This window comes from Neovison vison, chromosome 2 (genome assembly GCF_020171115.1).
Source record: "Neovison vison isolate M4711 chromosome 2, ASM_NN_V1, whole genome shotgun sequence".
In the NCBI taxonomy this organism is placed as follows: domain Eukaryota; kingdom Metazoa; phylum Chordata; class Mammalia; order Carnivora; family Mustelidae; genus Neogale; species Neogale vison.
In genome coordinates, this window is record NC_058092.1 from 7,392,381 (window position 1) to 7,416,116 (window position 23,736).

Here is a 23,736-nt window from a genome sequence, read left to right on the forward strand (position 1 = left end):
TAAATTGCTTTCTTTGGATCATGCCTCTGCCACTTTACAGCACTGTTACCTTGGGCAAGTTACTTAGCTCTTTGTGCCTCAGTTTTCCCAAGCTCATGGGATTGTTAAGATGATTAAATACTGATACAGGTTAGTGCATGTAACAGTGCCTGACTCAGAGTAACCTTTCAGTAAATGTGAATTTATTGTGTAATAAATTTATGTTGAATTCTTCTCTGCCTGTGTATCTAAGTAGCATGCCTCTGGATTTTTAAACCTGAAGTTAGATTTATTCTACTGGTAGTGATGAAAGATCCTTTGCCTTATGAACTATGTAATTTGTGATACATCACTAAAAACTAGGATCACCTTTTACTTGGTGACTTGTTTTTAGCTGAAAATTATTTTATTTTTAAAAAAGTTTTTATTTAAATTCAATTTAGTTAACATATACCATGTTATTAGTTTTAGATGTAGAATTTAGTGATTCATAAGTTATGTAGAACACCCAGTGCTCATTCCATCAAGGGCCCTCCTTAGTGCCCGTCCTCCAGGTACCCATCCCCACACCCACCTCCCCTCCAGCAGCCCTGTTTGTTTCCAAGAGTTAAGGCTCTTATGGTTTGCTCCCTAGCTGAAAATTATTTAAAAAAAAAAAACACCCTTCATATAGGTGATCAGATAACTTGACATTGCTTAGCTAGTTACAATATTAATGCTATTTACATCTTGAGTGAAAACATTTTTTCCTTTCTTCTATGATGTCCCGTCCACAAAAATAATTTTAGATACTTTTATCTAACTTTCCCAAAGCTTTTTTTTAAACAACTTTTATTGATTTGTTGAAGTACAATAGACCACACATAAAGTATAAAATCAGATTAGTGTGTATGCACCTGTAAAACCAGTATCATAGTCCAAGTCGTAGCCGCATCCATTCCCCTGAGAAGCTGCCTCATGCCACCTTATAATAGCTGTGTCACTCCTGCCACCCTCGTACTTATTAGGCAGTTCTGATCTGCTTTTTGTCACTACAGATTAGTTTACACTTTCCAGAATTTTATAAGAATGGAATTAATAGTATGTACTGTTTTCTTGCCTTGCTTCTTTCTTAGCATAATTCTGAAGTTCACCTGTGTTATTTTGTGCAACAGTAGTTCACTTGTTTTCGTTGCTGATTAGTATTCCTTGTGTAGCTACATCACAGTGCATTAACTCGCCTGTTGGGGGGCATTTAAATTGTTGACAGTTTTTGAGCATGATAATGAAAAAGCCATGAACATTTGTGTACAAGTCTGTGTGGCTGTTTGCTCTTGTTTCTCTTGGTAAATACCTGGGAGTGGAGTGGTTGAGGCTTATGGTAGCATATGTTGAGCTCTGTAGGTCTACAACTCTGCTGAACTGCCTTCCAGAGTGATTGCATCCTTTTACATTCCCACCAGCAGTGTGTGAGGGTTCCAGTTGCTGGAGGCTTCATATTTAATGTACCATTTATTGGGTTAATGAGTTTTATGACACACTATTATAAAATATGTCCTGTGTATCTTAAAATGACTTATTTTGAACCAAGGTAATTGCTGTGAACTTTTGTGCATGCTGTGTCTCCCTGTGCCATATGTAAGAGCTCTAACAAGTATTTGTTGTCTTTTGCATGCCTGATTTTTAATTTCCTGCCTCTTGGTGTTTTCTGGTTCTACCTGGCTTATTTTTGAATTGCCCCAATGTTCTTGTTCTTGACCAGGTCAGTAAAATCAGCTTGGTGGATCTAGCGGGAAGTGAACGAGCTGATTCAACTGGTGCCAAAGGGACTCGATTAAAGGTACTTATTTTATCAAACAGTTGACCTAGTCAATAAATGTTCAGTAACATAGGTCAGCAAACTGTGGCCAGTAGGTCAAATCTGACCCACACCTGTTGCTGTGAATAAAATTTTACTGGGACACAGTCCCAGTAAATTTGTTCGTGTGTTGTCTAACAGTGAGGCTGAGAGCTTGTGACAGAGAACACGTGGCCTGCAAAACCTTTACAGAAACATTTTGCTGACGCCTGATCTATAAATTCAATGAAAGATAAGTAACGTAAAGTGATAGTTAAGGAGGACTTGATGGTCAAGGTGAGAGCTGAAAGGTGTTCTGAGGAACAGGCTAGATGGAAGCATCACTGTTGGGACAGGGACACACAAGATCCAAATGTGAGAGCACACACAGCCCTCTCCAGAGGGATGGTTACTTAACAAGAGCAGAAATCGCATGTTGGTGAGTTGGGGGAAGAAGGCAGCATCCGTAAGTTTTTGGGGCAAGCCATCTTGCCCATACTCAGGACTGTGAGTTAGGTGTGTGGTCCTGGCGTGGCATTAATGTGAACAGGGGAGACTGTGGGCTAAAAGAGGTTTTTAGAATTTGTGGTCGTAAGTCAGCAAAGAGTGCTAGCATAAGGCTCAGTTGTATCCTGTGCATTATAGATGATGTGGCCGTAGAAGATACTCTTCATCATAATTCTTTCATGTTTGGTATTGATTTCAGGAAGGAGCGAATATTAATAAGTCTCTCACAACTCTGGGCAAAGTCATTTCAGCCTTGGCAGAGGTGGTAAGTATTATATACTTGATTACATGGGAAAATTTGACTGTTCAGCAAATGTACTTGATGATATTTTATGTGTTTAGGAAGACTGACCTTTTTTGGCCCTTTTGTGTAATCTTGCTTTCTCCTTTTAGAGCTTTTCAGATAAGATACTAGGTATAACACACTTTGACTTTCTACCGAACACAAAAGAGATCAAGGAGAGTGAAAGTAAACATAGATCTGTAGAGGCCAGACTGAAGACTATTTACGAAGACCTAGGGTTTGGTTGATTTTTGAGCCTGACTTCAGATCTCTCATCAAAACCAAGGATTTTGTTGCATAATCGTTTCCTGTACAATCTTTTTAAAGCAGGTTACAGTACCTTTTGGAGTTTTTTTAAGCATTTGCCTTGGTGAATGCTGTTGATTTGGGAGCCAATAATGTATTTTTTTAAATTGTGTTATTCTTTCCTATTCTTTAACAGTGGGATACTGTAACTGCAACAGTTTTGTATCACAGGCTTCATTTTTTAGATTAAAGGCTAAGGAGGTACTAGTCATTGTATACTCTAGTACATCATTTGAATCCCTATAAAGAATTAAATGTTTTCTTGCTTGTTTCTGAAAAGTCATACTCAATTTATTACTTTAAAGTACTTTCTTTTTGAAGGCTTAATCCTGTGTTCTTTCTTTCAAATGCTTCATCTGTAGGATAACTGCACCAGCAAGGTACGGAGGGGTTTGGTAGGAATGAACTAGCTGTAGAATCAATTGTGATGATTGTAAATCCTCAGCAGGATGTATGGAGGCATAAGTAGGAATGGAGCCTTGAAAAATAACTTTTTGTTACTTGCTTTCTGGCTCTGGAATTTTGAATTGCTGTTCAGAGTGACCAGGAATCATGAGACTGTACACCAAACCTAATTTAGGGAACATGATTTGCTTTGGAGAGGGAATTCAGAATAAAGGAACAAGAGGGAAAATGAGGAAGCGTCTGCATTGTGTTTTTTTAATGTTTCTCCTAGTGATCTGTGGGACTGTCACTTGAAGAAGTCACCTTTAAAGCTCTTGAAAGGGCAATGAAGATATTTCTTATGGGTACTCTTCTAAAACATAACTGCCTTCTTGAAAGTATTAGGATATTTTTCTTAAACCTCTTTGTATAATCTTGTTTCCTATCATGAAAAGTCATGGATTTTTATTTTATTTATTTTTTATAAACATATAATATATTTTTATCCCCAGGGGTACAGGTCTGTGAATCGCCAGGTTTACATACTTCACAGCACTCACCAAAGCACATACCCTCGCCAATGTCCATAACCCCACCCCCCTTCTCACAACCCCCCTCCCCCCAGCAACCCTCAGTTTGTTTTGTGAGATTAAGAGTCACTTATGGTTTGTCTCCCTCCCAATCCCATCTTGTCTCATTTATTCTTCTCATGGATTATTTAAATTGTTAAAAAAATTTTTTTTTCCCTACTCTTTGGTTATATAGAAAGTGAAGGCTGTAGAATCAAGTTAAACTCCCTCTCTAGAACACATGCTCTTTGGGGCACCTGGGTGGCTCAGCATTTAAGTGTCTGCTTTTGGCTCAGGTCATGATCCCAGCTTCTGGGATCCCTGCTCAACGGGGAGCCTGCTCCTCTCATTCCCCAGATCCCCGTGCTTGTGTTCCGCCTCTTGCTATATTTCTGTCATAAATAAATAAAATCCTTTTTCTTTAAGATTTTATTTATTTGACAGAGAGAGACAACAGCGATAGAGGGAACACAAGCAAGGGGAGTGGGAGAGGGAGAAGCAGGCTTCCCACGGAGCAGGGGGCCCAGTATGGGGCTCTATCCCAGAACGCTGGGATCATGACCTGAGCTAGAGGCAGCCGCTTAATGGCTAAGCCACCCAGGGGTCCCAAATAAATAAAATCTTTAAGAAAAAAAGTTCTTTTGCATCCTTTTAATCCAAATACAAGATACTTTTCCTTATATTTCTAAAAAAATACTCTAGAATTTCTTAGTACTATTTTGCATTAATAATAGAGCACTCAACAGTTTTCAATCACATGAATAACATTGGAGATAAAGGGAGTATCTGCAATGAATTATTTTATTTTTAAAAAGATGTTACTTAATATTTGAGAGTGAGAGAGACAGAGCATGAGCAGCCGGAAGGAGAGAGGCAGAGGGAATGGGGTAAGCAGACCCCCTGTTGAATAGGGAGCCGGACTCGGGGTTTGATCCCAGGACCCTGAGATCATGACGGGAGCCGAAGGCAGACACTTAACTGCCTGAGCCACCCAGGTGCCCCTGCAATGAAATATTTTATACTCGTATTTTAAAATATATAGGTTTGTTCTCTACTTGTACACAAATTACTTAATAGAAAGTAATGTTTTGTTTCTTTTGGTTTATTGGAAAAGCTTCCTTAGATTTAAAAAGTCTTTTGTTTGATTTTATGTATGTGTGGATATTCTTCAGATACTTAATCTGAGTCCCCAGACATGAAAACTGTTAAAATTTAGTGGTTTTTCTAACTTGTCCATTTGCTCATTTTTAACATTCATTATCAACCACAGGATAAGTTTACAAAGTATTTACCTGCATATTTCCCATATTACTCTGTGTTGCAGTCATTTGCAAATGGTTTTTTTAGGATTTGTTTTGGAAAATCCAGTTTAGAACTTTGCATTTATGCCATAACTGTAATAGATCAAAGACAAATTTTGGTTTTTATGTAATAAGTATAATTTTGGGTGAATTAAAATATACTGTTATTTCTACTGGGGAGGGAAACAGGATTACTTCTTTTTAGAGAGGCCAGTGATGTCAGTAAGTAAACATTTTTAGGTAATTACTGAGGCCCTTATTTGTGAGAATAGATGAGATTAATAATGTAAGAGAGCAAATAGAAAAGAAGTAGCTAAAATTCTGAGATATTTTCAAATGGAAAAGGTAGAAGTTCTGTTAATGGTTCTTTATTTAGCTACTCCTTCTTAATTTAGTCTAATTGACCAAAATGAAAATAGAACATTGTTTGCCAAAGAGACACTGCTTATTTTTATAGTACTGCTTGCCGTCCTTGAAACTGATAAATTAGTTCTTGCAGCATTTTCAGTACTACCTGTAGGCAAAGTGGAGTGTTTAGGTGTGGTGAGGGGCTAGAGAAGGAAGAATTGAGGTCTCAGGCCTCAGGAAGTTTGCAGTGCACTGATTCTCCAACTGAGCTGTGGAAGACAGAGGGGTAATTCTCCCTACAGGTCTGTGTCATTTAGAAATAGATCCTACTCTGGGAAATGACTTTCTCATTGGTGGAAAGTGTGTCTGTGGGTGGACTAGGATGAATTGGAGGGGATGTTTTTGATAAGAGATGGAATTAAAGTGCTCCTTGCCTGCTTCCTTTCCTCCTCAACAGACCAGAGGTCAGCTACTTAGTACTCGTTTTCTGAATACCCATGCTTTCGCAAGAACTAGATCATCCTTACTTTAACCTTTAACCTCAGATTATACCAGGACTGGGGACAGATGTTTTATCAGTGAACCCTGGCTTCCTTTAGTGGCTTCTTAAATTGTCACGACTTAGTCGTCAGCCAGAACAAACTGCAGTAGCTATTATCTGCAAAAGATTTGCATTAATTTTTACTTTCAAGGGATATAATTCCATTTTAATACTGGCTTTGTATTGGTGCCTTTTGCTCTATCTCATGATAATGCGAAGGGTCACAGCTGTATAAGGAAATGCTTGATACGTATATGCAGATAATTCATCTTGCAGCCTTTACAGATCTTCAGATTAGCAAATCACATCATTGTCTTAGACCTTTTCACTTTGAGTCCTAGCTCTTTCGGTTGGATTTATTTGGGGTATAATTTCCTTCTAAAGAAACCAAATGTATATTACTTTTACAAGAGTTGTTAGAGATGCAGCAGTCCACTTGATGATTTGGTGGTTGGCCAAGTACATTCGTTAACTAAATGACTTGGCTCCTACACATCTAACCTGCAATGCCCAGGATTCATATTTGCCCCTCTGCAAAAGTAAAATACCATTGTTTGAGGCTTAGAAATGAGATCGATGTTAAGGAATTATTGTTAATTTTGTTATGTGTGATATGGTCTTACAGTTCTGCTTAAAAGAAAAAGGTTCTTCTCTGTTGGAAATATGTATCTAAAATATTGATTTATAGGTGAAATATTGGATTTGCTTGAAAACACTAACAGCTATAAAAGATATGATATAGACACGATATTAGATACTAGTATATTGATGTTAAATTTCCTGAATTCCGTCATTAAAATGTGACTGTAATAAGTAAGAGAATGTCCTTATCTGCTGAAATATTTAGGGATTAAAAGGCATGGTGCCTGCAATTTATTCAAAATGGTTCAGGAAGAAAAAGTGTAAAGTGTTTGAGGGATAATAGAAACATGATTGCAAAGTATTGATAATGGTTGGAGTTGCATGATGGTAGGTCATTATGCTACTCTGTAAACTGTTGTGTATGTTCTAAATTTTTCAAAATAAAATATAAAAGGAAAAAAATTATTTTATTGCATGAACTTTGGGTATTGTGAAGAATTGAAGCCATGAATGTTAAATTTCTACAGTGATGGGGTTCTACTGTAGTTTACTTAGGAATTTAGACTGGTTTGCCTTTCATGTGACTTTTGCCTCCCTAACAATGCTAAGACCATTTCTTTCTGTTTAATAGAGTAAGAAGAAGAAGAAGACTGATTTTATTCCTTACAGGGATTCTGTACTTACTTGGCTCCTTCGAGAAAATCTAGGTATGTTGATCACTGTTGTGTAGTTATCTGTTTAACGCTGTTTACTGATTATCTTTTGTGGTCATTTGTCTTTTGTGTTTGTTTTGGAGAAAATTTATCTCCAGATACCCACATTACTCTTAAAGTTGGTTGGATTTGCTCACTTTTTAATCAGGGTTCTCTCCCGCATCGTGTTGACCTCAGAACAGGGACTGGTGTGGTTGTCTTCCTAACCACATCTGCTTCAAAACTATCGCTCCTTCTTCAAATCTCTTTTGGAAACTCCGTGTTACCTTTTTGCTGATGATTTTTTGACCTCCAGGTCATTCTCTTTATTCTCTGTTCTGTTAGCCTCTTTCTCTCCTTACGAGAAGGGAGTGATTAGCTATGTCAGATGTCGCTGATAGGAGGAAGAGGCTGAGAATGGCCTGCTGGCCTGTCCACGTCACTGTGACTTGGACTCACTAAAGACATTTTGGTGGAGTGGCTGAGGTCTTCACTGGGGTGGGAGAGGGAAACTGTCACAGTAGATCCGAACACCATGATTAACGGTATAACAGTGCCCGACATGCAAGACGTTTGTTGACTCTTGATTAAATCTTAGGATCCGAGATGGTGTTGTCTAATTGGACATAAATTTAATAAAATTCTTCTTTCTAAAATGTGTATGATTTTCGATAACCATGATTCATCTTCTTAGGTGGCAATTCTCGAACTGCAATGGTTGCTGCTCTGAGCCCAGCAGATATCAACTATGATGAAACTTTGAGCACTCTGAGGTACTCCCAATTGATCTTGATAGCTAAATAGATTACTGTGCCACCATAAGTCATTTTGTTACACCGTTGGTTTTCTTGTGCTATCTGGGTAATTTTTTATGTAAGTAATGATCCATCCCTCTCATAACAGGGAAAACATGGGTTGGGGGAGATTTTCATTTTTATTTATTTTATTTTTTGGGGTGGGGGAGATTTTTATTGTAATAGAATTGACCTGTTTATGGTTTTCAATTTCATCTTCAGTTTGTTACAGTTTTCATTTCTGTAAAAAGAAGTTCCCTTGTGGTGTAATTACAGACTGTTCACTAATAGAATATAGTTGGCTGTTGAACAACACAGTGGTTAGGGATACCAAACCTCTGCGCAGTTGGAAAACCGCATATAACTTGACTCCCCAAAAACTCAATTACTAACATCCTGCTGTTGACCAGAAGCCTTACTCATAACATAAACAGTTGACTAAGCCATATTTTGTATGTTGTATGTTGTATTATATACATATACATATACCTACATAGGTAGGTATATGTATATAATGCCATATTGTATTCTTAGAATAAAGTGAGTTACAGGAGAGAACATGTTATTAAGAAAACCGTAAGGAAGAGACAACACATTTACAGTATTGGACTATATTTATCGAAAAAAAAATCTGATTATAAGTGGACCCATGTAGCTCTAACCCATGTCATTCAAGGGTCAGCTGTATTTCTATATATGAATAGTTTTCATTACTTTAATCTAGAACTTTCTGCTCTTCTCCTGGTGATAGAAAGATGGAAAGAACCCTGTACAGTCTGACAAATGCATTTTAGGTCCTCTTTCTGGTGTTTATTTCTTTTATGATTTGGGGTAAATCACTAAAATTCATCTGAGCCTTTTTCCTCGACTCAATAAGATACTATAAAACTTTCTGATGCACCTACTGTTAGTAAGGCTCATGAAGTGTGCAAATGCTCAAGCCATTTGATTTAGAGATAGAAGTAATGGTTCATTACTTAGGAGAAGTAGAGTATCTGAGGAATGGCAAAAATGAATGTTCTTTCTGGATATAGATATGCAGACCGTGCAAAACAAATTAAGTGCAACGCTGTTATCAATGAGGACCCCAACGCCAAACTTGTCCGCGAATTGAAGGAGGAGGTGACGCGGCTGAAGGACCTTCTCCGTGCTCAGGGCCTGGGAGATATTATTGATAGTAAGTGAATTAAGGATCAGCACGAACTCTGATCTGTTCCTCTTCAGGGTGCTTCTTTTTAAACTTAGATTCAAAGCACATGATGAAGTCAGATGGTGGAAAATGTTTTTTGTTTTTGTTTTTAATTTTTAAAAAAATCCAGTGAAAATGGTCTCAGAATTTTCCTTTATGTAATATGTACTAGTCTATCCAGCTGAACCCATGAAATTCGTTTTTAAAATGTAAATATGTTATTGCTTATATTTTTTATTAGATCTTCATTTTAGATGAGCTTATTCTCACTGAGAAATTAATCACTTCGTAAAATCGTTACTTGAAATTTTTGTTTTTGTATTAGGGGCTTCTCTGGATTAATGCAGTGGTGGTAATACATGTGTAGCAAACCTACCATTCCAGTCCCCTTCCGGATTAAGATTTACCTTGGAGTGGTATCTTTCCCCTCCTGCAAAATGGTTGAGGACCACTCCCCACCCGGCTCCCTATGAACACATGAAGGGAAAAATATCCATTTCCTGTCAAATTCAAGAATTAGACTTCCAGAGAATATTATTTTACAGTGTTGTCTTAAAAGGAATATTTTTTTTAACCTCCGTGATCTGCCTGCATAATGTCTAATCAGAGGTTAACTGGGTGATTCAGGTAAAATAGTATACGGGGTTTATTTGACAAAGCATATTTTTATTTTTTGAGTGAAAAATTAATATTGTTTGAAATTCTAGTAAGATTTTTAAAGTCTCTTCTAGTTTAGTTCTTCTTACTGACTAGCACCTGAATTTAAGTGAATACAGTGTGCAAAATGATAACGTATTCTAAGTGTTAGTTTTTTTCATCTTCCCCAATGCCAAATGCTGCTCTGATCCCTCTCTGTGTCACTTCTGAACCTGAACTTTGACCCTTCTTGTATTTTCCCTCCTGCTTACCTTCAGTTGATCCATTGATCGATGATTACTCTGGAAGCGGAGGCAAATGTGTGTATTCCATGTATTGGTTATTTCCAGTACTCTGATTTGCTAATCTGCCTCTGCTGGATCAGCCTTAAAATGAGCTTTGCATGCCAGCAACCCTAACAGGGAAATCCCAGACAGAGCATACCGTAGATTTGGAAACAATCCTGTTTTTGCCCTTCTCCATTTAGCGAACACTGCTGAATTTCAGTTTGTGGGTTAAGTAGTTTAGAGGCTTAAGAGTCTCTTGCTGCTTCTGCTGTTCAGTTTTTCCACTTACATGATTAAACTGAATCCAAAGTCATAAGGGATGGTGATTGTGAAGACAGCAGCTCACATTTCCTGAGTGTTTATAGTGTGCTGGGCCCCATTCCAGGGACCTTGAGTGTATTATCTCATTTAATCCTGTCCCTGATTCTGGAAAAGATTCCATTATGCCTATTTTACCCCTTGAGGACACTGCTTGCCTGGGGTGCTTAATTTGCTACTGAGAGCCCATGGTTCCTGTGTAGTAGATTGGATAGTGTAACCTCAGAACCTTGGTTTTTAAAGTCATTACTATACCTTTTTGGCCTCTTGAGATCCTTCAAGGGTCTGATCATTTAACAGAAAAATCCTTTTAAATTAGCTTTGTAATTCTGAGCCTTGGTGAATGTACAGTTAAAAACAGTCACTTCCAGTTGGCTGACCTGTCCGTGGCTGACTAGCTCGGAGTGTTGGGTTAGCACTCACCTGGGCTGATGCTAAGTTAGTTTCCTCCATATTTTGGGCCTCAGCTTACATGGTGGTTAGGAAGCCTTTTATTTCCCTCCTTTTCTGGAATTACAGATTAGATTTTAAGAACTTGGGTGTCTAAAATATGTGTTCAAAATGACATTTTCATGGAGGATCACATCTCGTTCTCTCCATAGATACCATTAAGTTGGTGAGGACATGATTTCCTACCCTGTTAAGATAATTCATGAGGGAATTTTTATCTTAGAAGAAATGAAGAATCTTGACTTTGTGGTGGCTGAGTTTTAGATTTTAGTTGATTTGCTTCTTCGTTTAATGAGGCATGTAATAGGGCTTGAAGGGAGGACATCCACAGGAGAAAGCAAGCGTAGCCCTGGCTGCCATGATGAGCCCAGGCCTTGAAGACACAGTGACACTCCCATACAGAGTGACTGTTGGACTGGAACAGCTCTGTCTGAGATTTCCAAAGCTGACTGATACTGATGTGAGAAAGAGATCATCTTGTTCTTGCGTTTGTGCCCCAGGTGGTGCTGCCATCAGCTTGTTGCCTCGCTCTTTTCTGAGCACTTGCGGCATCTCCCAAAAAGCTATGCATGACTAAGTTTTAATTTTGTCTCCAAGCAGGAAAGCAGCCCTGACTACTTCTGAATTTCCATTTCAATCTACTACTCTTAAGTGCTTTTAGGGCTTGCATGTGTCCATTGGACCTTCTGAACTGCACCCGTCCTACTCTTTCCTACCTTGCTGCCGTCACCTAGTTGCGGATTTTTTGCTCCAGTTCCTACCCCCCTTTAGAAAATTGCTTGTTTTCCTATGTTCTGCACTTGCAGATGGTGGTTTTCAAACTGTCTTGAAGCAACCACTGGTTTTAAGGGGTTTCAAGAACTGGCTTTGATTCAGTAGAGATGAGTAGACCACAGATAGAGCAAATACTAATGTTTTCCGACTCTGCATTGACTTGTATCATTTAAAGAAAACTTAGTTTTGGTATGAATTTTAAGCAATGTAGGTATTCTCAAATTTCCAAACATGAGCTAATTGTAAAATAGGAATCCATCAATACCTATGGTTTTTCCCTAGTGTCTATTTGACAAGAATGACGAATGAAGGAAATAACAACAGCAAATTAATGAGTTTTGTTGTTTGTGGGTCTTTTTGTCAAAACTAAATTTGAAAATAAAACTTATAGTTCTGTTAAAGACCTTAGTAAGTGAAAGTGTGTCCCTGAACCGTGAATTTCATAGTAGGAACTCGGCTTACCAGGGACTCATGGTAGTACTGTTCGGCAGAGTAAGAGCCTCACTTTGAGTAATTAGCAAATAATCAGCCTTGATTTTTGCTTGCTCTAATAGATGAATGTAAACTCTCCCAATTTCATTAATTTGCTAATTGTTCTCCCCTGTTGAGGTAATTGGCCCTGAGTTCTCAACCAGAACTTAGACAAAATTCTTGAGATTTCTACATTTACCTCTCCTTTTTTTAAAAAAAAAAGCATATTTTGAAGGTGCTTCTTATTAGCATGTTGAAATGTTGCTATACAAAGGACACTACAGATTTTTGTTTTAACTGTAGTATCTTCTTGAGACTTTTTGCTGAATGCTATAAAATACTGGGCCAGGTTGATATCACTGATAAATAAATGTTCATCTTTTTTCCTGTACCCTTATAAACTGCTGGGATTTAAGAGTAGTGGAAATCTAAAACATTGCAGATTTGGAGCTGTAGAGGGGAGAGAAGGAATGTAGCACGTCTTGTTTATGGAGAGTGCCTGAGCATTATCTTTCGAGGCTCTGGTTACCCCCTACCAAACACAATTTTAACCCACTCTGGAATTTTTTAGATTCTAAATTTTTTAGTTTTAGAAGTGGTTCTTAACCTCAAAGATACCAGTATTAAAGACAGACATGTTTTAGAACTGCCATCTAGAAGAACAATTATAACTTGTCTTTGTTTTATAATGTGTCTTTGTCTTGGCGCTTTAATGCTAGCCTTTCTTACACTGGTGTTCCTTCCTGTCTTTTTTCTCCCTCTGCTCCTTGCCCTCTTTTCTACTTTTTCTGCCTTTCTTTCTTTCTGTCTCCCAGATCTGAAAGATTTTCAGAACAATAAGCATAGGTACTTGCTAGCCTCTGAGAATCAACGCCCTGGCAATTTTTCCACAGCATCCATGGGGTCTCTCACTTCATCTCCATCTTCCTGCTCACTCAATAGTCAGGTGGGCTTACCATCTGTCACCAGTATTCAGGAGAGGATCATGTCTACACCTGGAGGAGAGGAAGCCATTGAACGTCTAAAGGTAAGCAATAATTCAGACTGAACGAAGGGTGGTCTATGTAGCTTCACAAAGCAGAGTTGGTCTTAAAAATCACTGAGATTTTTGTTCAGGATAGGGAAGAACTTTTTAACTCTTAGGGGTTTCCTGAACGTGGAATGTGCTGCTTTATAAGATAATTAATTTCTTTTTACCAGAATGCTTGAGTCATGACTTGGCCTGGCAGTGATTTGAGAGATGTTTGGCTAGATCATTGGTTGGCCATGAAAATAACACATAAATAGATAATGTCCTTTAATTCTGAGGTGTTTATAAGTCACAGGGAAATTGTTTAGTTCGAAATTTAGTAGGAGACTAATTAGTTAGAAGCACTTGGACCCTTCTGAAGATGGAATTCTGTATAGAGCCATGCTTGTGTTATTAAAATCAATGGACAACCAAAAGAAGGTTTGAGCGTATGAGTAGCTCTACCAAGGTTTTTTCAGAGACATGTGAGATGACAACTTGTGGAAGCTCATAGAAGTCTTGGAACCCTATCACTGCTGTGGGAGGGCTGCCTCCTCGTGTGCTGGGGCCCGTGGAATCAGGGGCCTCCGCGCCGGGCGGCAGGCACGCTTGTACCCTGCGTGTGCGGGTCCACCCGCCATGGCACCCGGCCTCGCTTTCCCAGTCTGCGGTTGGCTCTGTTGGGAACATTCTGGTCTCTCTCGTGAGTATGAAAGTGAGCGGAGGCAGCACCTGCTGACTTCTGGCTTCTTCCTCCCGCTCAGTGACTGCAGGGAAAACAGACGCTGCCATCCATCAGATCACGGGACAGTATCGTAGATGCAGATGCCTTTTCTTTCCCTGCTGATTGCCTCCAGGGTGATCGTTGGAGCCACACTTTGGGTCTTTGTATGCCCCATGCAGGGCGGGAAAACAAGGAGGGCAGCGAGAGTGTCGTCAGGAACTGTGGCCCTGCTTGCCGCCCGCAGGCCTCTTCGTGTTGCCCCCGGTGCTCTCCGCAACGGCTCCTTGCTCGGCACTGCTGAGCTGTGACCCGCTTTGGCGAATGAGTGATGGGAAGGGTTTGCGGAGCGTTTCACTGCTAAAAGGGAATGAAGCTTGATAATCGAAGATGGCAGATGCTTTCATTTCAGTTTTTAGGTGAGGCCAAGAAAGATTTCATATGAAATCTCTGCTTCTTAATCATTGGCATTTTTTACTCACTTCTAACCTAAGGTGCTTCAGCAACGAAAGTAATGATCTTGTTCCTTCCTTCAGAACATGTTTGTAGGAGGTGGGTAGGTTTCTGATACACCTAGCAAAGGGAGAAGGATAAGAAATCTTTTCATTTCATTAGTTGTTACGGATCAAAGGGCAATTCCTGCTTTTGTAAAATTGCCTTTGAAATTGTAAGAAAGATATTAGTGAAGCCTGTGCAGGACGGCTTCATGTGTGTGTTTTTTCACGATGGACATTGGTGACAAAGTTGCTGTGTGGGGTTCAGTTGGGCCAGTGGGGGAAATGCGGGGGTTCCGTGAGTAGGAAGTGAAGTCTCCTACTTACTATTTAATATAAAATGTTCCTTTTCTTTGGGGATTTTGAATCTTAACTAAATCATCTATTAAAGCCTTGGTGTACAAATAAGATCATAATTTCTGTTAACTTACGTCTTGGTGTAAAAGAAAAAAAATTTCCTAACTGCCATGTGGTACCATTTGAAAATAACGTTGAATGTTAGGAGTCAAGACATTAACCAGACCCTTTAAGAATTAGGTCACCCAGTGTCTTCCAGATAGTTTCTGGGGAATAACACTGCCATTATTCAGGGAACCCTCCCCCCAACCTTCCTCCTTCCCACCAAAACCAAAACAAAACTGTCTGACTTCCATGAGAAAAGAAATTTCTGTTTTAATTTTCCTTTAAGTCAACGTAAGTGAAATCTTCCATTTCCCCTACCTTTAGAAAATTGCTTCTTGCTGGTTTTCATTGGATCCTGAGTTTTAAATGCAGCACGACAGTCCTGTGAGGCATAAGTGCCTTCGTTTTGCTCCTGTTTTGTGAATGGTGAGAATTCAGCCCAGCAGACCTGCATTCTAATGCCTCGGGCAGATAGCATTGTGCATGCACAGTGCAAGGCAGTGGTTACACAACAGAAGTGCTTGAGAATTCTTCCTTTTTGGACTACTTCATTGTTGAGTGTTTCGGAGCTGCGTTCCTAAGGCATGATACTGCAGGAGAAAAATACTGTCATGGAAAACTTTTTAAAAATATGATCAGTTTGCAAACTATTTTTTGCATAACGTATTGCTACTGCTTCATTTTTTGAATAGCTTCTTTCCATAAGGAAGAGACCCATGTTACCCTATCATGAAAGATCTCAACCCCTCCACAAACCTCTCTGGCAAAAGAGAGTGAAATGTAATTGCTCTCATGTTTTAATCCCAACTCAGACTGAGTTGGGATGTCTGTATCCTTGATTTGGATTCTTACAGACTAAGGTTTTAAACATGTGACAGTAGCTACTGTGTGGTAGCTCTGGTGTGTATTAGTTCCGCATCAGAGCTAGTACTACCAGTGCCATCGCCTAGGCCGGAGCTGTAAATATCCACAGTATCCGTTACAGACGCCTGCAAGGGCAGATGCTGTGGGCGGCCGGAGGGCCCCGCACTTGGAACACACGGAGCATACTGTGTTCAGTACAGTAAAACCTTGGCTATCTGATGGCTTTAGGGAATGTTCTGTGTAGTAAGCATTGAACCTTTTAAATATCACAGTTCAAACTAACTCTTTTTTATGGAAGTATTTCTGATTTGTTCTGCGGATTTCTCTGCCACCTTAACCAAATCATGACAAAGAAATTAAGTTGTGTTTGGTAGTATGGACATAATTATAACAAGTGCTACATAGATAGACATTCGTCACGTGATACCAAAGTTGAATGGTGCCTGGGCCCAGCATTTCTGAGAGCTTTAAGACAAGGTTCCTCATGTCACTGCTTTTTGGAATTTTTTTGTGTGTACTACCTCTGAGAAGGAAGGACCCTTGAAGATTGTCAGGACTCCTTTCTGAAGCATGCGTCCCAATTTCCTTTTTTTTTTTGAAGATTTTATTTATTTATTTGACAGACAGAGATCACAAGTAGGCAGAGAGAGAGTGTGGAGGAAGCAGGCTCCCTGCTGAGCAGAGATCCTGATACGGGGCTCAATCCCAGGACCCTGGGATCCTGACCTGAGCCCAAGGCGAAAGCTTTAACCCACTGAGCCACCCAAGTACCCCGATGCATCCCAATTTCAATTTAATCTTATAAATTGGGTTTCTAGAGTGGGTTATGGGCAGCACTGGGTACTGGTGTACCAGGCTTGCCTGCAGAGTAAGTTGACAGCTCAGAGATCGGAAGTTACGTCCTGATCGCATCTCAGGTTTATTTATGCCAAGTTCGCTATTCAGGCTTGAAGAAATAATATCCTTCACTCTTTCTTGATTGATGGTGAGCTGTTTTATAGAATATTTTCTTTAAAAGCCTCATGGTTCTGCCTTAACTGAAGAAAGCATCAAGAGTCAGGAAACCGCACTCTAGGGTTTAGTGGCTCAGATGTAATGTGGCCTCAGATTAGTCTCTTAGCTTCTCTGGTCCTCAGTTTTTTTTTATTTCTAGAATGGTTCTGAAATAAATGGCTCTTTCTAGCACTGAACTTTTGCTTAGTATCATTTTCTTTAACCTTTCTTCTTCAGAGTTTTAAAAAGAATAGCTTTTTCTTTTTTTTTTTTTTAAGATTTTATTTATTTGAGGAAGAGAGAGCAAGGGTGGGAGGGCAGGGGAGGAGCAGAGGGAGGAGAAGCAGAGTCCCCAAATGCCAGCTCCATCCCAGGACCTGGGGATCATGAGCTGAGTTAAAAGTAGAGGCTTAACCGACTGAGCCACCCAGTGCCCCTAAAAAATAGCTTTTTAGACAACAAAAAAATTGCAACATGAAGCTGTAGTGAAAAATAAAAGTAGCACCATATTCAGCTAACTCATTAAATCTCACTTTTTAAAAAGATTTTATTTATTTATTTGACAGAGAGAGATCACAAGTAGGCAGAGAGGCAGGCAGAGAGAGAGGGGGAAGCAGGCTCCCCGCTGAGCAGAGAGCCCGATGCGGGGCTCTATCCCAGGACCCTGAGATCATGACCCGAGCCGAAGGCAGAGCTTAACCCACTGAGCCACCCAGCACCCCAAATCTCTTTTTTACAAAGAGATTATGTCCTGATTCATCCTCCAGGTGGGAAGCAGAATTAGAGCGTTCGCATTAGGATCGGCAGCAGAGTGGAGACGGGGTCCCTAGACAGGGATTTTTCTACCTGCGGTGAGTTTACGGTTGCCCCAAAACAGAACAGCTTTCATACAGCCAATGAATCTCATACAGACGTGATCTTCTCCTGAAAATAACCAACCAGGAGAAAACAAATATTTCAGTTTCTCGTGGGTCAGTGTATACTCCGTCACTGGCACGCGTGGCTTGCGGGCCGTCCTCTGTGTGGTGAGCACTAGTCTGGGTGCTCTGTTTGGGCGGCTTGTCGTCCTAGTCCTTTCTTTTCAAAGTTACAGTTTCGAGATTGTAAGGTTTCTACCCAGCTGTCTTTGCCAAGCCTTACTCTCATGTGCCAGCTTCGTGCTCGGCACACTCGCTTCCCCGCCATCTCCCTCCTTGCTGAGCCTGTATGGGTGTGTTTGGTTGCTGGCCCTGTAGTCTGGCCCGTTGTTTCCTTTCTCAGCTCAGAGGGGTGCGTGCACCGCATGCAGATCTGTCCTCTTGGAGGCTGCTGGACAGAGCGTTCAGGTCGCCGTTTCAGTCTTTCAGTCTTTCAGCCTCTGTGGGTGTTTGGAGGGTGGGTCCGTGGTGGTCAGTTGAGGTGGTTTTGGCTTGTCCTGCCCTCCCCACCCTCCTGCAGACTTGTTCTGGCATCTCCCTCTTTGTCACTGACCCTTTTCTGAATGAGTAGCTTATCGATGGCCCCTTTCTGTGGAGGCACTGATGCCGGTGCTGTTTCTCCCTCTTGTAGCCCGCTCGTCAGTTTGCTCTCTGCCCTGCTTGGCCCGTCGTTCTTGGCCGCCATCATCAGGATGCTCTCCTGTTTCTCCCGACTCCTGTACTCCTTTGCCTTTGCAGCTGCCGCCTCTAGCTCTCACTCGTGGCTCTCTTACATGCTCCTGTGCTTCCTTCCGGAGAGCCGAATCGCAGACACCTTTGGATTGGTTGTGTTACATGCTCACTGTTTCTTTCTATGTAGATCATTATGTTTTCAGATCCCAGAGGCTTCTCACAGCAGCCTGTTAAATGAATCAGTGAGCTATTTTGTGAGCAGTGCAGGGTTTTCATCCTGAATCACTAGCGCCGCCGCCATCAGAGCTGTCATCTCCTCACCTGTCATCCTCCTGGGCGTCATCGTTTGACTTTCTAATTTTGTCTCCATGACTAGTTTTTCTTCTGCTTTTTGCATGTGCTTGGCCCCCTTTCAGGATGTCCGCCTCCCTCCATTTTTCACCAAGTTGATTCCTACTTGTCCTTTATTCATCAGTCTGAGCTCACCCATTCTCCAGCGACCTGTGAACACCTCAGTTCTAGCATGTGGCACCATGTCCTGTTGTTTCTCCTCCCCTACCCGTTCACAGTCTGCAAGCTCGCTGCCCTGGCCACGCTGTGGACCCTGGAAAATGCCCGGCGTTTCTCACCTCTTCCCTCACGTGTGCGTGTGGTGGCTCCTGCTCGTGGTCTCTGCTCACACAGAAACTTACCAGCGAGCCCTGTTCTGAAAGCCCCGTTCCAAACTGTTCCCTCATTTACCCCTTTCCCTTTCTTGCTTTTTCGCCAAGGCACTTGCCACGATCTGATGTACTATCTATTTGAATGATTGATTAAAATTTCAGTCTCTTTACTAGAATGTAAGTTTCATGAAATCAAGGATGTTGTTCCCTTCCACATCCCTAGCTGCCCAAAGAGGGTTTGGTATAAAATGTAGCACATGAGTCGTCAGTTACTTCTCTCTCCCTAGTATATAGTAAATTTCTTGAGAGCCGGAAACCCATTTTAGATCTTGTATTTCTGGCATTCATAAAGACTCAGCAGGAGACCAGGAAACTGGCACTTCAGTGGCTGTGTGCCTTCCGCTGAGATTAATACTAACCCTTTCTGTATCAGGTATTGGGATGTGTTCAGAAGGGCATTGTATTGTAGAGGAACGAAAATACTCATTTACCCTTCAGGGTTTTGGCTGGGGTCTCTACAAACAAAAGACAGATATTAATGAAAGAAAAGCACACAAAGAAGTTTTATATGACTTGGGAGCCTTCATAAGGAAATAAAGACCCAAAGAAGTATTAAACCTGAGCATTTTTTGCTAGGTTTAATAAAGAAGGAAGAGTCCTGGGAAGCTATGAGGGACCTGGGGGGATGCATCAGGGCCTGTTCGTTCAGAGGCTCTGAGTGCTCCTCGTCTTCGGAGACGAGGGTGCCCCCTCCTCCAGGCGCAGCGAGGCTCCTCTTGTGCTTGAGAGGTTCCGAGCCCTCCTGCAGATGCCATCGCTCAGTTTACTTCAGCCTAAAATCATCAGTATGCCAAGATGCCACATTTCAGAGGAGCCGGTTCTGAGCCCCCATCAGTGCTCTGGGGAAATTACAGTGAAATGAAAGCAATAAAGGTCTTTGGTGGCTTTTGTAGGAGTGGCTATCAGAAATAGTGTCTTGCATTTTGGGGATGTTATTGTTACTTCTCTTTCTACACACGCACACACTCACTCTTTCTCTCTCTCTCTCTCTCTCATTCCTAGGTATTTTTGTTAGACTTAGGAGAATTTATGGATCTAGGGCTGATTTAATGTTAGACTTAGTCTCCATGAATTTTATTGCACTTAATATTAAGAAAGGGGAAAAAAATCTCATTGTATTAGATTCTGCCTCCTACAAGGGAGGCATCGTGTGCCTCTTGCTGTCTGTCCTAGACATAGCATGTTACATCATAAGGCTCTTCTCCACTTTAACTGTGGCCTTTGTCTTAGGAATCGGAGAAGATCATTGCTGAGCTGAATGAGACCTGGGAAGAGAAGCTGCGTAAAACAGAAGCCATCAGAATGGAGAGGTCAGCAAGTTAAGCTCTCGGGTCAGCAAGTTAAGCTATCTGCACATTTTCAGGGGAACTGGAATTCCTTTTATGGATGGAGAAGTTGAGCTGGAAGTGAAAATGAAGGGCCCCTTTGCCAACCGCAGAAGAGAACAGAACTCAGTCTGCTCGGGCCTTTCCCCAGCAGAGCTTACGTAGTCAGACGTTCCCTAGAGAGTCCTGTGCTCATTACCATACTGCATGGTGTTCAGGGTCCACGTGAAATGGAAGATATCCAGGGATAGAGGTGTTGTTTTTTTTTTTTTTTTCTGGTTTTATTTTTTTTGTTTTTTGGGTAAATATTTTATTATTTTAGAGTGCGGGAGGGGCAGACGGAGAGAGAAACCCAAGCAGGCTCCACACCCAGCATCATGCCCAATGTGGGGCTCGATCCCATGACCCCAAGATATGACCTGAGTTGAAATTGAGAGTCAAGGGTTGGACACTGAACCAGCTGAGCCACCCAGGTACCCTGGGATAGAGTTTCACTTTGTGAAACAACTGCCTTGGACAGAGGCCTGAATAATGAAGCTCTCTGATGATTGTCTGTGAGTTGTGTTTTATAGAACCTCTTCGGTAAGAGGTGAAATAGTTTGAGTTACAGACTTTTAAAATCTCTTTTTTACTTTTAACCTCTCAGTTCTCTACCCTGAAGGTGATTGTAACCCGAAATAATACTTCTCTTATTGTGATGAATATACATTAAAAAAAGATCAGACCTGTCTTCCCCCTTCATGGAAGATGAGGTAGAAGTGAGTGCATGTATCGATGCAATGGATGTATCAAACGGTTAAAATATTCTTACTGTAGGGATCTTAACCTAGAATTCTAGAATCAATGTGATGTTGGGCGGGAGCATCACATTTGAGAAAAATACATTTATAGACAACCTTCACATATCCAAGCTACTTTCTGATTGCTTTCTTAGATTTTGAAGAAAGGGTTCTTTGAGTTAGATGTCTTCCTTCTTGTATATTAATGGACATATTATTTATGAATTTCTGTCTGCCTCCAAAGTCTGGTGAGACAAAGTTCTTACTTGAGTGAACACAACTTTACCTAACATGGGAACAGAACTTATTTTGAATGTGCTGTTTCCCTTAAATTCTCATGAATGATGGGATAGACAGATATTTCACATTTGAATTATTAACACAGACAGTAAATAGTGTTTGCTCTGCATGCTTTACTTTCCAGTTCATAAGGTTTATTTAATGACATTTTGGTATTGGTATCTGATGTGCTTGTTGTGTTTCCAGGGAGGCCTTGTTGGCTGAGATGGGCGTGGCCATTCGGGAGGATGGAGGAACACTGGGAGTTTTTTCACCGAAGAAGGTAGGAAACTTGTGAAACTCAACCCCGCAGAAGCCCTTCCTATTTGTCTTGGTCACTGAGGCACTTCCGGTCTTTCAGGGCTGACCCCTCCTCCCTTCATTTTATCTTGAGATTGGGCTTACTTTCTGATTTCATACTGCAGTACAGGGGCAGCCTGTTTCTCAAATGCCTGTCATGTTTGCTGTTTACAAAATAAAACCCAAGGCAGTAAATCTAACTTTTGGTCATGATTCAGTATGTTTACTCATCTGCATTGTTGCTTTCTCTTAAATTCCTGGCCTCTCACCTAGCATACCTGGCTTCAGTTTGGCTACTCTTTCTATGCAAATTTTCCCACAGATGCCAGCAGCCCTGATTTATAACTCTTTGGAAGCAATTTCAGCTATTCAGGTTTGTGTAGAAAAATACCACACAAGTTTGTTTCTGTAGTTGTGTTGCAGACGACCATTCTACAGCGTAAAGCAGTTCCTGTCCTCACCCTTCTAGCCTCCTCTGCTCCTTTCTTAGCTTTTGTTTTAAAAAAATGACTCCAGTAGTTACCCTCTCACTTATATAATCTTAGTTGTTAGGTAGTAGATACCTCGTTGTTAGGTAGTAGCTAATTAGAATAGTAAAGTCGGTTTTGTTTTCGGGGGTTTTATTGTTGTTTTTGTTTCATTTTGTTTTACTGAGTTGCTTCCTAGTTATTTGTAGATATTGGAAAGCTATCATCAAATCATTATTTCTATTGATTTACAAAGTATATATATTCATGCCAGTAAAAAATGGTTCCTCATTTCAGATGACCCCAGCTTGGCTATCAGGGACTTACACATGTTCTGTGAGGTCTGATGATGATCTCTCTAGGTTGGCATTGAATGGGCAGGGGTGTTTCCATTTTTGTTTTTATGTGATAGGAAATATTCCTGGTTTTTGCTAGGATTCTTTAGGTTTGGTTTTTCTGTCAAGGTCACATAACTTTTTTAAGGAATTCCATTGCTTATTTTCAACAAATAAGAGTGTTTTAAAGACATTTTCAGTACGTATTTTGAAACTGGAATAATAGTAATGGTAATTTGTGTGTCTGTACTGCCAACGGTTTGTGATTTTAAGTTTAATAGTGTTTCCTTCCGTAAGACATTATTGATTGAGATACCATTTTTAGGATTGTAGAGGTTTTAGCAGTTACAGGTTTGATCAGGTTTGTGCCTTGTGTATATTAAGGAGATCTTACATCTTTGAGAGTTAAAGAACTATATAGAAAGTTTTTGTAACAACTTGTAAAACTATGGCATTTAACATAAGTCATAAATAATTTAAGTGTTGTGACATAAGCAGCATGGAATTCCACACTGAGATCTCTGTTTCCAAAGTTGTTCTTACTTTAATTTTATGCATCTTGTTTTAACATTCTACACTTCCTCAGGAAAGGAAGGGATACACCTCTGGCTACATCCAAATTTTGTTTTAGAACCTGTTTCTAATGTGTTAACTTGATTGTGGTAATCGTTGCATGATGTGTATATATACTAAATTGACACGTTCGACACCTTTAAAAAAATCATGTTGTACAACCTAAATGTATACAATTTTTATTTGTCGGTCGTACCTCTGTAAAACTGGGTCGGGGGGAAATAACTTTAAAGGCAAGGGGAAGCAAAAGGATTCCCTTTTTCTGAGGCCAGTGCCCTGATGGGCTTTAAAGAACCCTGTCCACAGGGCCTTGACTTTCTCAAACCAGCAGAGGTCTTGAACTACAGAGGCAGATGGTGATGTAGAGCTTTTTCTAATTTCTGTTTAATCATTTTTCTCATTCTCTGTTCTTAACCCTCTCATCTGATTCTTCTTTCATTTTTCCACATTCGCTGGCACTGTCTTGAGTAGATTTTGACCCCAAGACCATGTGACTTATTTTTGGATTCCAGTGGGGTATTTTCACCAAAGAAGGTTGGTTTTTCAAAAATTTTAGAAATATTAGAGTTCGATGAAGAAGATTTTTACAAGATATGTGTATTGTTGAATGTCAGTAATTTTAATTTCTTCTTTAAGGTAAAGACTAATCAACTAAAG

General features: G+C 40.4%; 1 protein-coding gene across 5 annotated transcripts in view; it reads left to right on the forward strand.

Moving 5' to 3' along the window:
• KIF1B (kinesin family member 1B) overlaps positions 1–23,736 on the forward strand; it is a 145,957-nt gene that overhangs the window by 51,160 nt on the left and 71,061 nt on the right. For 3 of the 5 annotated variants that reach the window (XM_044237131.1, XM_044237129.1, XM_044237130.1), the window contains exons 8-15: positions 1,721–1,798; positions 2,502–2,567; positions 7,248–7,323; positions 8,003–8,081; positions 9,137–9,279; positions 13,121–13,254; positions 20,252–20,331; positions 21,612–21,687. In XM_044237131.1, coding sequence (XP_044093066.1) covers positions 1,721–1,798; positions 2,502–2,567; positions 7,248–7,323; positions 8,003–8,081; positions 9,137–9,279; positions 13,121–13,254; positions 20,252–20,331; positions 21,612–21,687 — 732 coding nt within the window. Of the gene's footprint in view, positions 1–1,720; positions 1,799–2,501; positions 2,568–3,253; positions 3,272–7,247; positions 7,324–8,002; positions 8,082–9,136; positions 9,280–10,205; positions 10,248–13,042; positions 13,255–20,251; positions 20,332–21,611; positions 21,688–23,736 lie in introns of all 5 variants that reach the window. The other 2 variants (XM_044237126.1, XM_044237128.1) reach the window with 2 other exon arrangements.